This window comes from Leuciscus leuciscus (assembly GCF_965113295.1).
Source record: "Leuciscus leuciscus genome assembly, chromosome: 20".
Classification (NCBI taxonomy): domain Eukaryota; kingdom Metazoa; phylum Chordata; class Actinopteri; order Cypriniformes; family Leuciscidae; genus Leuciscus; species Leuciscus leuciscus.
The window spans coordinates 21977031-21989337 of NC_138744.1; the positions used below are offsets into that span (position 1 = coordinate 21977031).

Below are 12307 nucleotides of genomic sequence, written 5' to 3' on the forward strand. Positions count from 1 at the left end.
CACAATGTCCTAATGCTCTGTATTTGCTTATTAGGATGTGGTTATTGCGTTTAAGGGACTTCACAAGCAAACATAAATTCCCTCTCGTAAACCTCTCAACACACACATCTGTAGTTTTAACAACAAACTGTCTTCCACACAAGCCACATTATGCTTTTATACATTAATTTGATTGCCAAGCAAGACATTAATGTGTACGCAACTGTGGATTAAATAATTTAATTTATTAGGTTATCTTCTTCAATACAGATTAATCAGTACGGAGACAAAACACTGTTTTACTCAACAATGACAGTAACTTTTTCCACGTTTCATTGTCCCTCTTCAAGCATGGGTTGCACTTCAGCAATGCCTTTGTAAATTTAGTACATTTGCTCCATTTTATTGGCAAGAAATCACTCGGATTCTCAATGCATATCTTCCTCCTCTTCCATGTTCTCTTCAGATTGGGAATCAAAGCGTTTGTTTCCTGAGCCAAAACTGTGAATGGCCTCAGACACTGTGTAGCGACTCCTGCCTTCAGCACAGGCCTCCATTTGTTTCACACTCAGTTGGGACTGTAGGAAGAGGTGCAAGCAACTGTCCGACATCAGAACCGGACTGTGTACCACGCTGGAGGATGTAAGCATATAACTGATCACCATGAGTCGAGATATACAGTACCTGAGATATGTCACATGTTCTCAAGCTAAATGCATTCTTTCAGTCATGGTTTTATGTTTTAATTTAACGTTCTTTAGGGCTATTCTGATACTTACACTTCTAGAAATTTTCGGAGCCCCTGCATACGGGCTCCAATTTCTCTGGCATTGTTGAGACTGAAGAACGGGTTTTTTGGAGGAAGTTTGGGTAGGTGTGTTCTGCAATTCATAGACAACCACAGAGATTCAGTTTACATGCATCACACAGAAAGTTGCCGAATGACTAAAACTTGAATATGTCTGCATCAACACAGCAGCATTGTTTTTGTTAAACTATTGACACTTTTTTTAATTTTATTTTTTATAAAATAAAGTAAAATGAAAGTATTAGATACATTTAAAAAAATTAACTAAAAACATTTGCACACAAAATAAATATCTCTTGGCAAGTTTAAGTAATAAAATTACAACAAAATTATTTAAACTTGAACTAAAATTATAACGAACACTGAAAATATAAAAATGACAGCTTATTCAAAATATTCAAAATAATAAAATATATACATAATACTAAAATAACCCTTGTAATTAGTAACAACGTACATTTACTTGAGTACTGTACTTAAGTACACTTTTTGAGTATCTGTACTTTACTTGAGTATTATTTTTCCTGGAAACTTTTTTACTTTAACTTGTCTACATTTGAAAGACAAATATCGTACTTTTTACTTCACTACAATTCTGTCAAGGTCCGTGATGTAGTAACGTCAGTCAGGGGATGATTTTGGTTGCAGGGGTTGGTTTCTGACATCAACCCGATTTTCATTTTCAACCACAATACAACATCTGTCCAACGTTGGAGATTAACATCAATCTGGCGTTGGATTCTGCGTTGGCTGGACATTTTAATTTTCAGCGTTGGGTTTGGTCTTCTAAATGTGAATTTTTTTATTGTTTTGGTGCACACTAGCTTATAGGAAACAGTAAGGCAAACATATTCATACTGAAAGCCGAAAACCTTTAAATAGGGCACTATTTGAGGAAACAGTCATTTGGGTGTCATTGGGGATTCTGTTCTAGAAATAAATTTGATATTGAAATGAGAGTACACTGTAAAAAATCCAACTTACGTTTTGTATGACAAATTCAGTTTTTAAAGTTTATTCAACTATTTAACATGAAAAAAGTTGAGAAAAGTTTAGATAACTCAAACACGTAAGTTGAAAATTGTCCTGCAGCTGGTTGCCTTTTGTAGTTAGGCAGGTATATCAGAAGCATAAGGTACTGTACGTATTACATACAACAATGCAACAATAATAAAACAATGCATTGACATTTACTTTTTAAGTAAACAAGTACCTATGTACTTTTACTTAAGTAAAAAATCGGTCTTTACAACTTTTACTTGTAACGGAGTGCTTGAACAGTAGTATCTGTACTTTCACTCAAGTAAAGAAGTTGTGTACTTTGTCCACCTCTGAGGGTCAACGACATGACACGCTCAGTCATTTATTTAAAAATAGATTAAATATGTAAGTCTCACATATACAATGACTTTCATACACTTGTGTACACTCACATATATTCCAGGAGTAAGGAAAAAATATATAATTAGATTTTTAGATTTGAATTCTCCTTCAGCACATCCCAAAGACTTACAATGAATTTGAGGTCTGGACTCAGAGGTGCCGATTCATGTGTGAATATTATTCTTCATTCTCCCTCTCAACCATTATTTCAGAGTTTGAGCCTGATGAAACTTGACATTGTCATTCTGGAATATATCCATGTCTTCCTACATACTACATTAATTAGGGTTAGAAGAACGGTTGCCAAACATATAACATGCTAGAAACATAATAATCACTGTAATAATGATCCAATCATATACTTTTAAGCATTCGCCTATTTAAATCCAAACAGCAACTTGTTGGCCAGGCAGTGTATATTTGTCAGTTTGATGGGATTTTTAGTCTTTCTTGAAAATGGCATGAAACCTTAAGAAACCAACATGAATATAAATATACGAACTTGGTATATTTTAAACTCGCTTTTAAAACTCTTATTACAAACCTATAACCATCAGTGCACAATTACTGAACAAAGTAAGTAACAGGAATATGACTCAGCGCTTACATACATGAGCATGGCATTTTCCTTTAGCTTTTTTCTTAGCCACACAAACTCGCTGTATCTCCGCCGCACACAGGAACACTTCTTAGTGAAGGCCAAACTGTTTGTCTAAGTGAATATAAAATACAGAGAATGATCAGTTTCTGCCCTCTTGTTTGACTATTTTGTGTCCTATATATGTTTCTATTGCACTTACATGTATACAGATTTCATAATCCATGTAGGCATGCCAGAAATCTTCCTTCTGGATGCGAGGGTCCCTCACCCACACTCCAGTGAATTCCTGCATACGTCCAAACGTGAAAAAAAAAGACCTCGCACGTACGCTCACAAACTCACATTGGACAGGAACACATAGTCAGTACTCTGAGGTTTAAAAATGGGAAGAATAAAGAAGGAAGTATTTTCATGAGACATTGGTCTTGTTGACCGACTGGGGCTGATTCATGGTAACTGTAGACTAGGGAAAAACATCAGAGCTCATTTTGTGTCTCTGACTGACAGCGGTGCTTCATTTTTACCAGCCACCAGAGACATAGCAGACTAGCAGCGTCATTAAAAATAAAAGGAGCAGGAAAAAGCAGCTGGAAAAAATGGTACCATAATCATAACACCTGCATGTTTGAAACAACTAGCAGTACTTAAACAGTTATTCAAGGACACTCGTCAAGGGCCAAATGCGAGTAAAAATCTGTGTTGCAGAGTAGATGAAGCAGAATATCACCAGTACGTTTTTTTTTAATACATTTTAGAAATGCTAATATTAATTCATTAATATTAATTCACTAACAGAACATGAACAAACGTGAATGACACTCGGGCCAGCGCTGCATAGTCACGAATGTTTAAGACTTGCCAATTTAAATATTCAAGTGCAAGAAGACGAGACAGGGAACTTAATTTGTTACTTGTGCGCTGTGAGAAAAGTTTTCTGTATGTAAACATCCGGCATGTGCGTCAAGAAGCGCGGCAAATAATGAATTGAGTTCTTTCGCATCTTCTTGCGCTTGAACAGACATATTCAAACTAAATTAAGTCAAAATACCCGTCTTGGCAAGTGTCCTTGTAAACATAAGAGTCAGTTAAGTGAACGTAAACAATTGAGAGAAAGCACGTGTAACAGTATATTGGACCCGTGCATTAGCTCTTAAAGTGACAGCAGCCTAATATTCCTGCTGCTTGTGTTTTTAATGTTAATCAAACAACAAAAGACAGAACAATAGCTCATCGCTCTTGACTGAATAACGTGTGTAAGTTTAATGTGGATTAATCTATGTTTCATAGCTGGTAAAAAGTATTTATGGCCGATAAAATAAAATAAAAATAAAAGTCACCGGCCATGGGCAGGTTTGCCAAAAAGTTCGTTTTATGCCCTGCTTGTAGGTTTTCAAACTTCTTGATATTACAGACTGGTTATTTTAAAATTGAATTGAGCATTTTGATATTTAAAAGCACAAACTGGTAAGAAAAGGCTGCTTCATCCATCTCTCCTATAATGTAGCAAAGATTATTAGATTTTTTTAAACACCTTTTTACAGAAGACTGCAAATTAACAGGTTTATAAGAATGATCACAACACTTCTGAGGTAATTTTGTGTTTATTTAAAGCACCTATAGAGATTGCTCACTCGAGATGTAATGTTAACAGTGATCTTTACATAAAACAGGAAGCCAGAAGAGTGAAACTACAAGACAAAGGTCGTAAACGCAAAACCTCAAAACCTAAATAGCACTACTGCTATGGAAGTGACACTGACCAACAATAAGCGTGTCGATGTTCACAAAAATGTGATTGTATAGGCTACATTCTAGAATCTGTTTTGTGCAAATCTAAGGATTTATACCTGCATGAGCCACACTTTATGCTCTCACAGATCACGGGATCCATCACAGTATAACTTAAGTGCGTAACCAGGGGGTTTATAGTACATTTACACAACAAACAGTTCCTCTCGAGCAGGTTTTGTACATCAGTCGTCATCTCCTATGTTAAATCACAGTTCCGATCATAGTAACAAAGAGGACAGAAGAATGAACATCGCAAGTGAATTTTTCCAACAAGAGACACAACAACATTCCATTAATAAACCACTTGTACACTACAGTAGCACTCTAATACTCCACTCACATTTCTAGAGGTTAGTGTGTCAGGAAGAGCTTCACATTGGGCTGTGGATTCACACACTTTGAAAACACGGTATGTCAAACAGTAAACTTATGCCACAGTGTTTGTGTATGTGTAAAGCTGCCAGGAGGTACAGTAGTATTCACTGCTACATATTTCCCTCTCACTGCTCGTCTTCGCCATGCCAGGTCAGCTTGTCCTCATAAAAGCGGATTACCATCTGGGGCCACCTTTTACTGGCCTCCCTGGCTGACAGTAAAGCTACCTCATCTGTGTTTTTCCTGCGATGAAATAAAGAAATAATGATCAGTGTTAATTGACAAATACAGCAAATTAAAAGCACATAATCACCGGCTGCTCATTAGTGGCAACAGAATTGTAAACTACGCCATCTTTTTGCCGTGAGGGTGTTTTTGATCTTCATCTCTATTCATGTGTTGAAGAAGAGCATGGACATGAAAGGAAAGGAATTCCTTGGTATCAGTATTAACTTTAAGCTGAGCAGTATTGTTATTGTTAACTAAAACTAAAAGGATTAAAAATGGTTTACGTTAAATTAAAGTTGAAATAAAATTGAATTTATAAATTAGACAAACTTAAACTTGGCAACTAAAATAAAACAAACTCAATTAATTTAGGTTAAATATAAATATTTAATATAAAACCCAAAACTAATAAATGATTAATCAAAATTACTAAAACCTAAACTATTATATAATAGTATTTATACTAAACACTGAAAGAGTATGGTCACAATATTATTTTAGTATTGGATTTTATTTTTGTATTGTATTTGCTGCACCTGACAACAATGTGCTTCTATTCTAATCATTTCTAAACAACTTTCGAATTAAGGCAATGTGGTGATAAACATAAAAGCTAAGTTAATATTGAGGCGTGTATCGATGCATGATCCAAGTTAAAGATTTCAATGCACTGATTACAGAATTTAATTCTAAAGATTGTCGTTACAACATCGAATTTTTTTGTGTGATTTACATTGCATTTAAAATGAACAAAGCAGTGTGGAAAAACAAGAATCTCCACAAATGGTCCAGTGTAGAAATATTACCACTTGATGAGAAACATGATCTCTCCTTGTTGGTCTGTGCATCCGATGATGCAGTCAGGTTCTGGGTGGCTGGACTGTCCTGCTGGGATCTCAGCGCTGTGATCACCAACCTCCTCATTACCTCTCTCAATGAGTTCTTCCTGAAGCCGCTGGTGAGCCTGCATGATTCCAAACACTGAACTAAACTATCATAAAGCCTGACAAGGTTTTGGAAATAACTAAAACTCAATACTAAAGGTGTGCAATCCTGGTCCTGGAGAGCCACCCTTCTGCTGTGATTAGCTCCACCCTGTTCCAACAATCCTGATGACCTTGATTAGCTGGTTTAGGTGTGTTTAATAGGGTTGGAGCTAAAAACTGCAGGAAGGGGGCCCTCCAGATCCAGGATTGGACTTCACTGCTTTATACACAAAATACAACAACATTATTATTTAGCAGTTTATCTAATGCAATTAAATGTATTGATATTCAGGAATTTTAATGCTTATCTTGAAACACTGTAGTGCAGTAACACCTGGAGGAGTGAAAGTGAACGGCACAGCAGTATATAAAGACACTAACCGTATCAGCGTCTAGCTCGGTTAACTCTTGCTTGGGCTGGAACTCATGGTCTAGAGATTGACACCCCTCTTGATCTGTCTCTCCTGAGACGGTTAGGTTTCTGAGAAACTCTTCTATCAGCTCAGGACAATCCATGTTGTCCTCTGGCTCCCAGGTATTCTCTGCACTGATGGAAGTACTACACACATGTCATATACTGGTAGATATATTAACTAAAATTTTGACACACACAGGCAACATTGTTCCAGACACTCACTCTGTAAAGCCTTTCCACTTTAGATAGTATTCAACTTTTCCATCGTTGACTCTTCTGCGGATGATTTTTTCCACTGCAAACTCTTGGACAACGGTTGTCTCTTCTGCTTTCCTGTTTTTCACATTCTGCTTTTTCCTCATGATTTCCTATAAAAACACAGCTAGCATTTAATAATATTTTCAAAGGCTTACGTATTTCAAAATCTATTATAAAGCATTTATATTAAGTTTAGCAGACATATAACTAATAATAAAATAGGATAATTTGACATGAAACTTTTTAAGAAATTGGTTAGTGACGATGATTTGGTTTTTGATAGGCCCAGAATATCACAAACACTAAACTTACATTATACAAAGAATTGTTGTTTAACAATAAAGTCGGAGGAATTTTAAAATAATTTTCCACTTGATACTTATGTATTTGTTTGTTTTCTGTTGATGTATCAAGCGATGTTGCATCTGACATGAAGGAATACAAGGAATTCCTTAAATAAACAATGGCAACAATACGTCGCTGCCAGTGAAACCGCAATATGTATGACGTATCATTTCCAACTAGCTAAACTTTCACAGTCACTGACAAAGCAGGTAAATATTATGAATGGTTGTTTTGTTGTATTTAATTATATTCATTCTAAGCCACTGGTATGAATTTGATAAGTGCGCGTGCCCACCTGCCGAAGCCTCACGCGCAGTTCACGCGCTATTCTTTTATTCCCACTGCTGGTGATTAATGCTCGTGCAAATGATCAGTCTCTCTACAACGCGGTGCATCCACACGGAAGATCACAGTGCTGTTCAGTAATCTAGCATCGCTTTCTATGTCGCCTTCACGATCATGGCTTTACTGTTGTGTTTACATAACTTTTCATGAATGAGTCAAATTAAACATGGCCGATTGGGAGAAGGGGAGGAAGTGGTTTCAAAGGGAAGAGGTCAGTTCAGGAAACCGGGGGAGGAATCCTTAAAGGCGCATCCCGAGACGAGAGCAAGACCTGGCTGAATTTCTCTGCGCACACGGACGTTTTTTTAGGGAAGGGTTTAATCTGACACTATATAATGCAGCGCAAAACGCCCTTAGAATTGGCTACTGTAACATATTTTGATTACGATGAGTTGCACTCATATTGGCAACAGTTGCAGTTTTTAATGCCAGATAATTTTGTTAGTTAAAAAAATAACGCTAGTGATTTATTGTATATATAGAAACTTTTCCGTATCGGTTTAGGAAATAGTGAAAATACCTTGTGTTGTGTTGACGTCACAATTGTAATGTAGTCGAAGGACACTGGAGGGCGCATGCGCCACTCATTATGTGCATTTCTAAAACCTACATCTCGAGTTCAGTGATTCATGGTTTATCCGTGTAAAGACTCATTAGAAGACATTGAAAATATTTATTTTACTTTAGAATTAAAGTATAATAATAATTTATAATTATTATAATTATATCAGAATTAAAGCCAAATAATAATAATAATTATATTAGTTTTATACTACACTTTATTATTATTATTGTTGTTATTTTACATTATATGCAATGCAGTCTTGTTTAGGCTATAATTATAGCCTATATAAAAATATATAATCAGGGTATAACTGCATTATGGCTTAAATTACCATATAGAATATTAGTATTAATTAATATCTTTAGATGGACTAACCAGTTGATTTGTTTGGGAATAATTTTATTTTTACTGTTAAAATAGTGTTAAAATAGTGTAAAATAGCACATTATTGCGTCAAATGACTATAAATACATTTTAATACAAAACAAAATTAATAATAATGTAATTAATAACGATGGTAATATTAATCGAGGATTGCATCTAAACCTGTCTGCACGGGGTAGTTGAGCGAGCTTTAGGCAATAATACGGAGCTCTTTACTTTAGGACGCTTTCATGTAACTGACCATTGGTTTCGGTGTACAACTTAAGCTCCTCCTATTTTCTAATTGATTGACAGGTTTCCGTCTTCCAATCAGAGAGAAGGTTGAATCGGATTGGTTGAGTTTTTCACCCAATTGCATTAAAGATTTAAAATGAAAAAAAATAGGACTATTTGGTTGTGTACCTTCCACAACAAAAGTTTTTCCTTATAGCTTTTACTAGCATTTTCCTATATTTTACCTTCATTACTTTTTCATTGACTTAATATTTCATATATTACAATTATAACATGAAGACATAAAACCTGGACTTTTTAAAATTAAAATATTGTATTTGATGTTAAACCCTGCCACTTCTTAGTGGGCCCACAAGAGGTCGCTATTATCCATCCATAAATCTCTTGGCATCGCCATTTTCAGTGCTTGTTTTGTTCCTCATAAAAAGTTTTATTTTTACGAGATAACTTATAAAACGTTTCATTACATGTGTTAATGTGTATTTAACATTTGCTCCGTTTACTTTATACTTTCTTATTCACTTTATATCTCCTTTGACATTATGTGCAATTTATAGCTTCAAGACTCTTGTTCAAAAGCAAGTTCTTTAGGATTAAAATGACTTTTATATTCTCTTTTTTTATTATTTTTTTTTATTCATCACTGCACATAAAAAAAATTACATTTTATAATGTATTGCATATTAAACCATTATATGTTAAACCTCAAATTTGTCAATTAGACCTGCAACATGTAGCCTAGAATGTCATATAAACATCAGATTGAATTATTAATTCAGAATACATCTTTAGTAGTTTCATCTGCATAATGTTTTATTTTTCTTTATGTTGAACAAAAATGATTCTCCCTGTACATTCCATGTATAGGAGGAGCTCTGTTATTCAGCTGATGGCCCGGGCCCATAATGGTTGACAGATGGGCTATAGAACGAGAGTTCTGTGTTTTACAGAAAACTCACAGTTCCCTCTCTCTCTCTCTCTCTCTCTCTCTCTCTTTCTCTCTACTCACAGTCCAGTCCTCCAGTCTGCTCTCCATCTCCAGCAGTGACAGTCCTGAGTGGGCCATATGTGAATACGTTCATTAATGCAGCCATGGCTCCTGTCAGGGTTGAAATGTGTCCAGATGGAGGGACCCCACTGTGCAGGCCTGGCCAGCACTCGAGAGCTGATGTGTGGGGTGGGGAACCGCTCTAACTGGACTCTTTCTCTGCATGCGGGTTGCCGAGTTTTGGCACGCCACCGTCCCTCGGCTCAGGTTACAGGTACGCTCGTGCCGGCCGTGTCAGACATGTTGTTTTTTTGTGGCTTGTCAACCCCATGAACCCTGAACAGATTAGTTTGAGTTCAATTTAATGAAAGTGTTCTGTGGAGCTTAATTCATCGAGCAGTTTGTGAAAGGGTCAGCTGATTTACACCAAGGAATCCGAAAGGCTGACATTAAATATGGTCCCTTCATCTGTGCATCTCACAGCTGACACTGACCAGATTTTCTATCACCAAAGTATTCTCTGTTATTTCTGTAATTTAGTCCTGATTTATGATGTAATTTAATCTGCTCAAACCAGCTCATTGTGAACCATCTTAAAATTAAATAACTGAATTGAACAATCAATAATATAATGACTAATATTAATTCACATTTATTTTATTTATTTTTCTATTTTGTAAATCAGCACTTTATGTAAACCCAATAAAAATTACATGACTAAAATATGATTATTTTTTAACACAGGAAAAATGATCTTTTTAAACATTTTATTTGAATATATAATATTTTAGTTATTACTTAAGCTATTATTGCTCTCTAATTAGGCACATTATAAATCACTAACCCCCCCCCCCCCCCCCCCCCCAAAAAATTAAATCCCACCAATTTATACTCAATTTTATTCCTGAAAATTAATTTGTACTTTTAAAGGGTTCATTCAAATTTATTTAAATAAAAAAAAAATGCATTGTGTAAATCCACACTTTATATCACATTAAAATTAAATGACATTGATAATGAATATTACATTTTCTTAACACAGGAATAAGGTATCTTTCAACGTATTCAAACAAATATTGTTATTACTGATTATTGGCTCGCTCCTACTTTATCTTATATCCATTCTATCCAGTTACTTCTTTCATTTATTTATTCTCAATTTCATGCGGTTGAACGAGCCTTGAATTCAGCTTTTCATTGCTAACTCACTATTGTGGATGTGATTCAACCTCAACACATGTCAAATTCCGCCACGGAAGAATCAGAGAATCGGGCGAGCCAGGGAATCTCACTGAAAGCGCCTCGCAGTCTTTCCCAGCAGTGTGTTTGTTAAAACTGTGGGTTCTGTATGTTTTACCGGGTATATCTCGCTCTCTGCCTCTCCATATCAGCACTCAGATCACCATTATCAGCAAAGTGTCGGCTACACTCAGAGCAGTCATCTGTCATTCTCCTTCTTTTGCTTTGAAAAGCCCAAACCTGACACCGGCTGACAGCCTCTGTTGTTTACCCAACTAGAGGGACACGGGCGATTGTTCAGAGAACATGACACGGCATACTGGGCGGCAATATGGCGGACGGCTGGGCCCCCTCATCAGCCGGCTCTCAGCACCTCCGTCAAGACTCCAAACCCAACAGAGTATCAGATTCACAGGCCCATATTTAAGCAATCTGAGGTTCACATGATGATTTGGGTAAGGGACTGGGGGATTGAGCCAGGGAATTGAAACTGACATTCTGCTGGGGGAGAAACGGAGGAGTTGAGGAAAGACCACCTGGGTAACCTTTCATAGAGCTGTCCTCTGGTGCCAAAACACCCTGGAATAATATTCTCCCTCTCGCTCCGTTTCACAAGTCTTGTACTAAGTGCTAAAACAGTGCCAAAACTTGTGAACGTCTTCAGTTTGATTAAGATGATTCAGATTGTTCAACAACAAATTTCTAATTTTATAATCCTAATAACTCTACAGCATTATTCTTCATTTGTTTACAACTGCGTTTTTTCAGTAAACACCAAATCCCTATACAGATTTTATGAAAGCACAAAAAAAGGACTTTGGGTGTTACATGTTATGAAATATTATTTCTAAACATAAAAAGAGTCATTAAAAAAACGTTTCATGAAAAAAAAAACATTCCATATATTTTTGTTTGCTGGGGTGTTAAATATGTTATAAAGTAAATCGAAAAAGATGGCAAAACTATTTTTTAAAAAATGGTTACATCAAATTTTTTATTTTAGCATTTACTCTCCCTTTCGAGTGCCATGACAAAGCATTCTGCATGGGAAATAGAAATCCTAGCCCAGTTTCAGTTCATTTTAAATTTGTCTAAATTAAAAGAAGGCACTTAAAACTTACTTAAAATTTGTCAGTTTTGTGAACTCAAAAGCAAATGTAAGCTCTAAATACTCATAAAAGTTAATTTGATTGAACTCATTTGTTTAATTTAAGTTTGCCCTACTGTTTAATTTAAGTTTGCCCTACTGTTTAATTTAAGTTTGCCCAACATTGGAATTGCAATGTCTTCTTTTTTGGTTTCACGGAAGAAAGGAAGTCATACAGTTTTGGAACGACATGAGGGTGAGTAAATGATGACAGAATTGTCATTTTTGAGTCAACT

At 35.8% G+C, this 12307-nt stretch overlaps 2 protein-coding genes across 3 annotated transcripts; both read right to left on the bottom strand.

Moving 5' to 3' along the window:
• Window positions 1-203: 203 nt before the first annotated feature.
• On the bottom strand, window positions 204-3181 carry snx10b (sorting nexin 10b). The gene is made up of 4 exons (XM_082149709.1): window positions 2971-3181; window positions 2782-2882; window positions 759-860; window positions 204-612 (listed from the first exon to the last, which is right to left on the bottom strand). Exons 1-4 carry the CDS (start codon window positions 3061-3063, stop codon window positions 408-410), a joined length of 501 nt encoding a protein of 166 aa, XP_082005835.1. The 5' UTR covers window positions 3064-3181; the 3' UTR covers window positions 204-407.
• Window positions 3182-4353: 1172 nt separating this feature from the next.
• cbx3b (chromobox homolog 3b) lies at window positions 4354-7701 on the bottom strand. Of its 2 annotated transcripts, none has more exons than XM_082149707.1 (5): window positions 7465-7701; window positions 6789-6934; window positions 6533-6710; window positions 5972-6129; window positions 4354-5180 (listed from the first exon to the last, which is right to left on the bottom strand). In XM_082149707.1, exons 2-5 carry the CDS (start codon window positions 6926-6928, stop codon window positions 5063-5065), a joined length of 594 nt encoding a protein of 197 aa, XP_082005833.1. In that variant the 5' UTR covers window positions 6929-6934; window positions 7465-7701; the 3' UTR covers window positions 4354-5062. The 2 variants fall into 2 exon arrangements, with proteins under 2 accessions (XP_082005833.1, XP_082005834.1); XM_082149708.1 differs by having other exon boundaries at window positions 6533-6698; window positions 7465-7700.
• Window positions 7702-12307: the final 4606 nt, after the last annotated feature.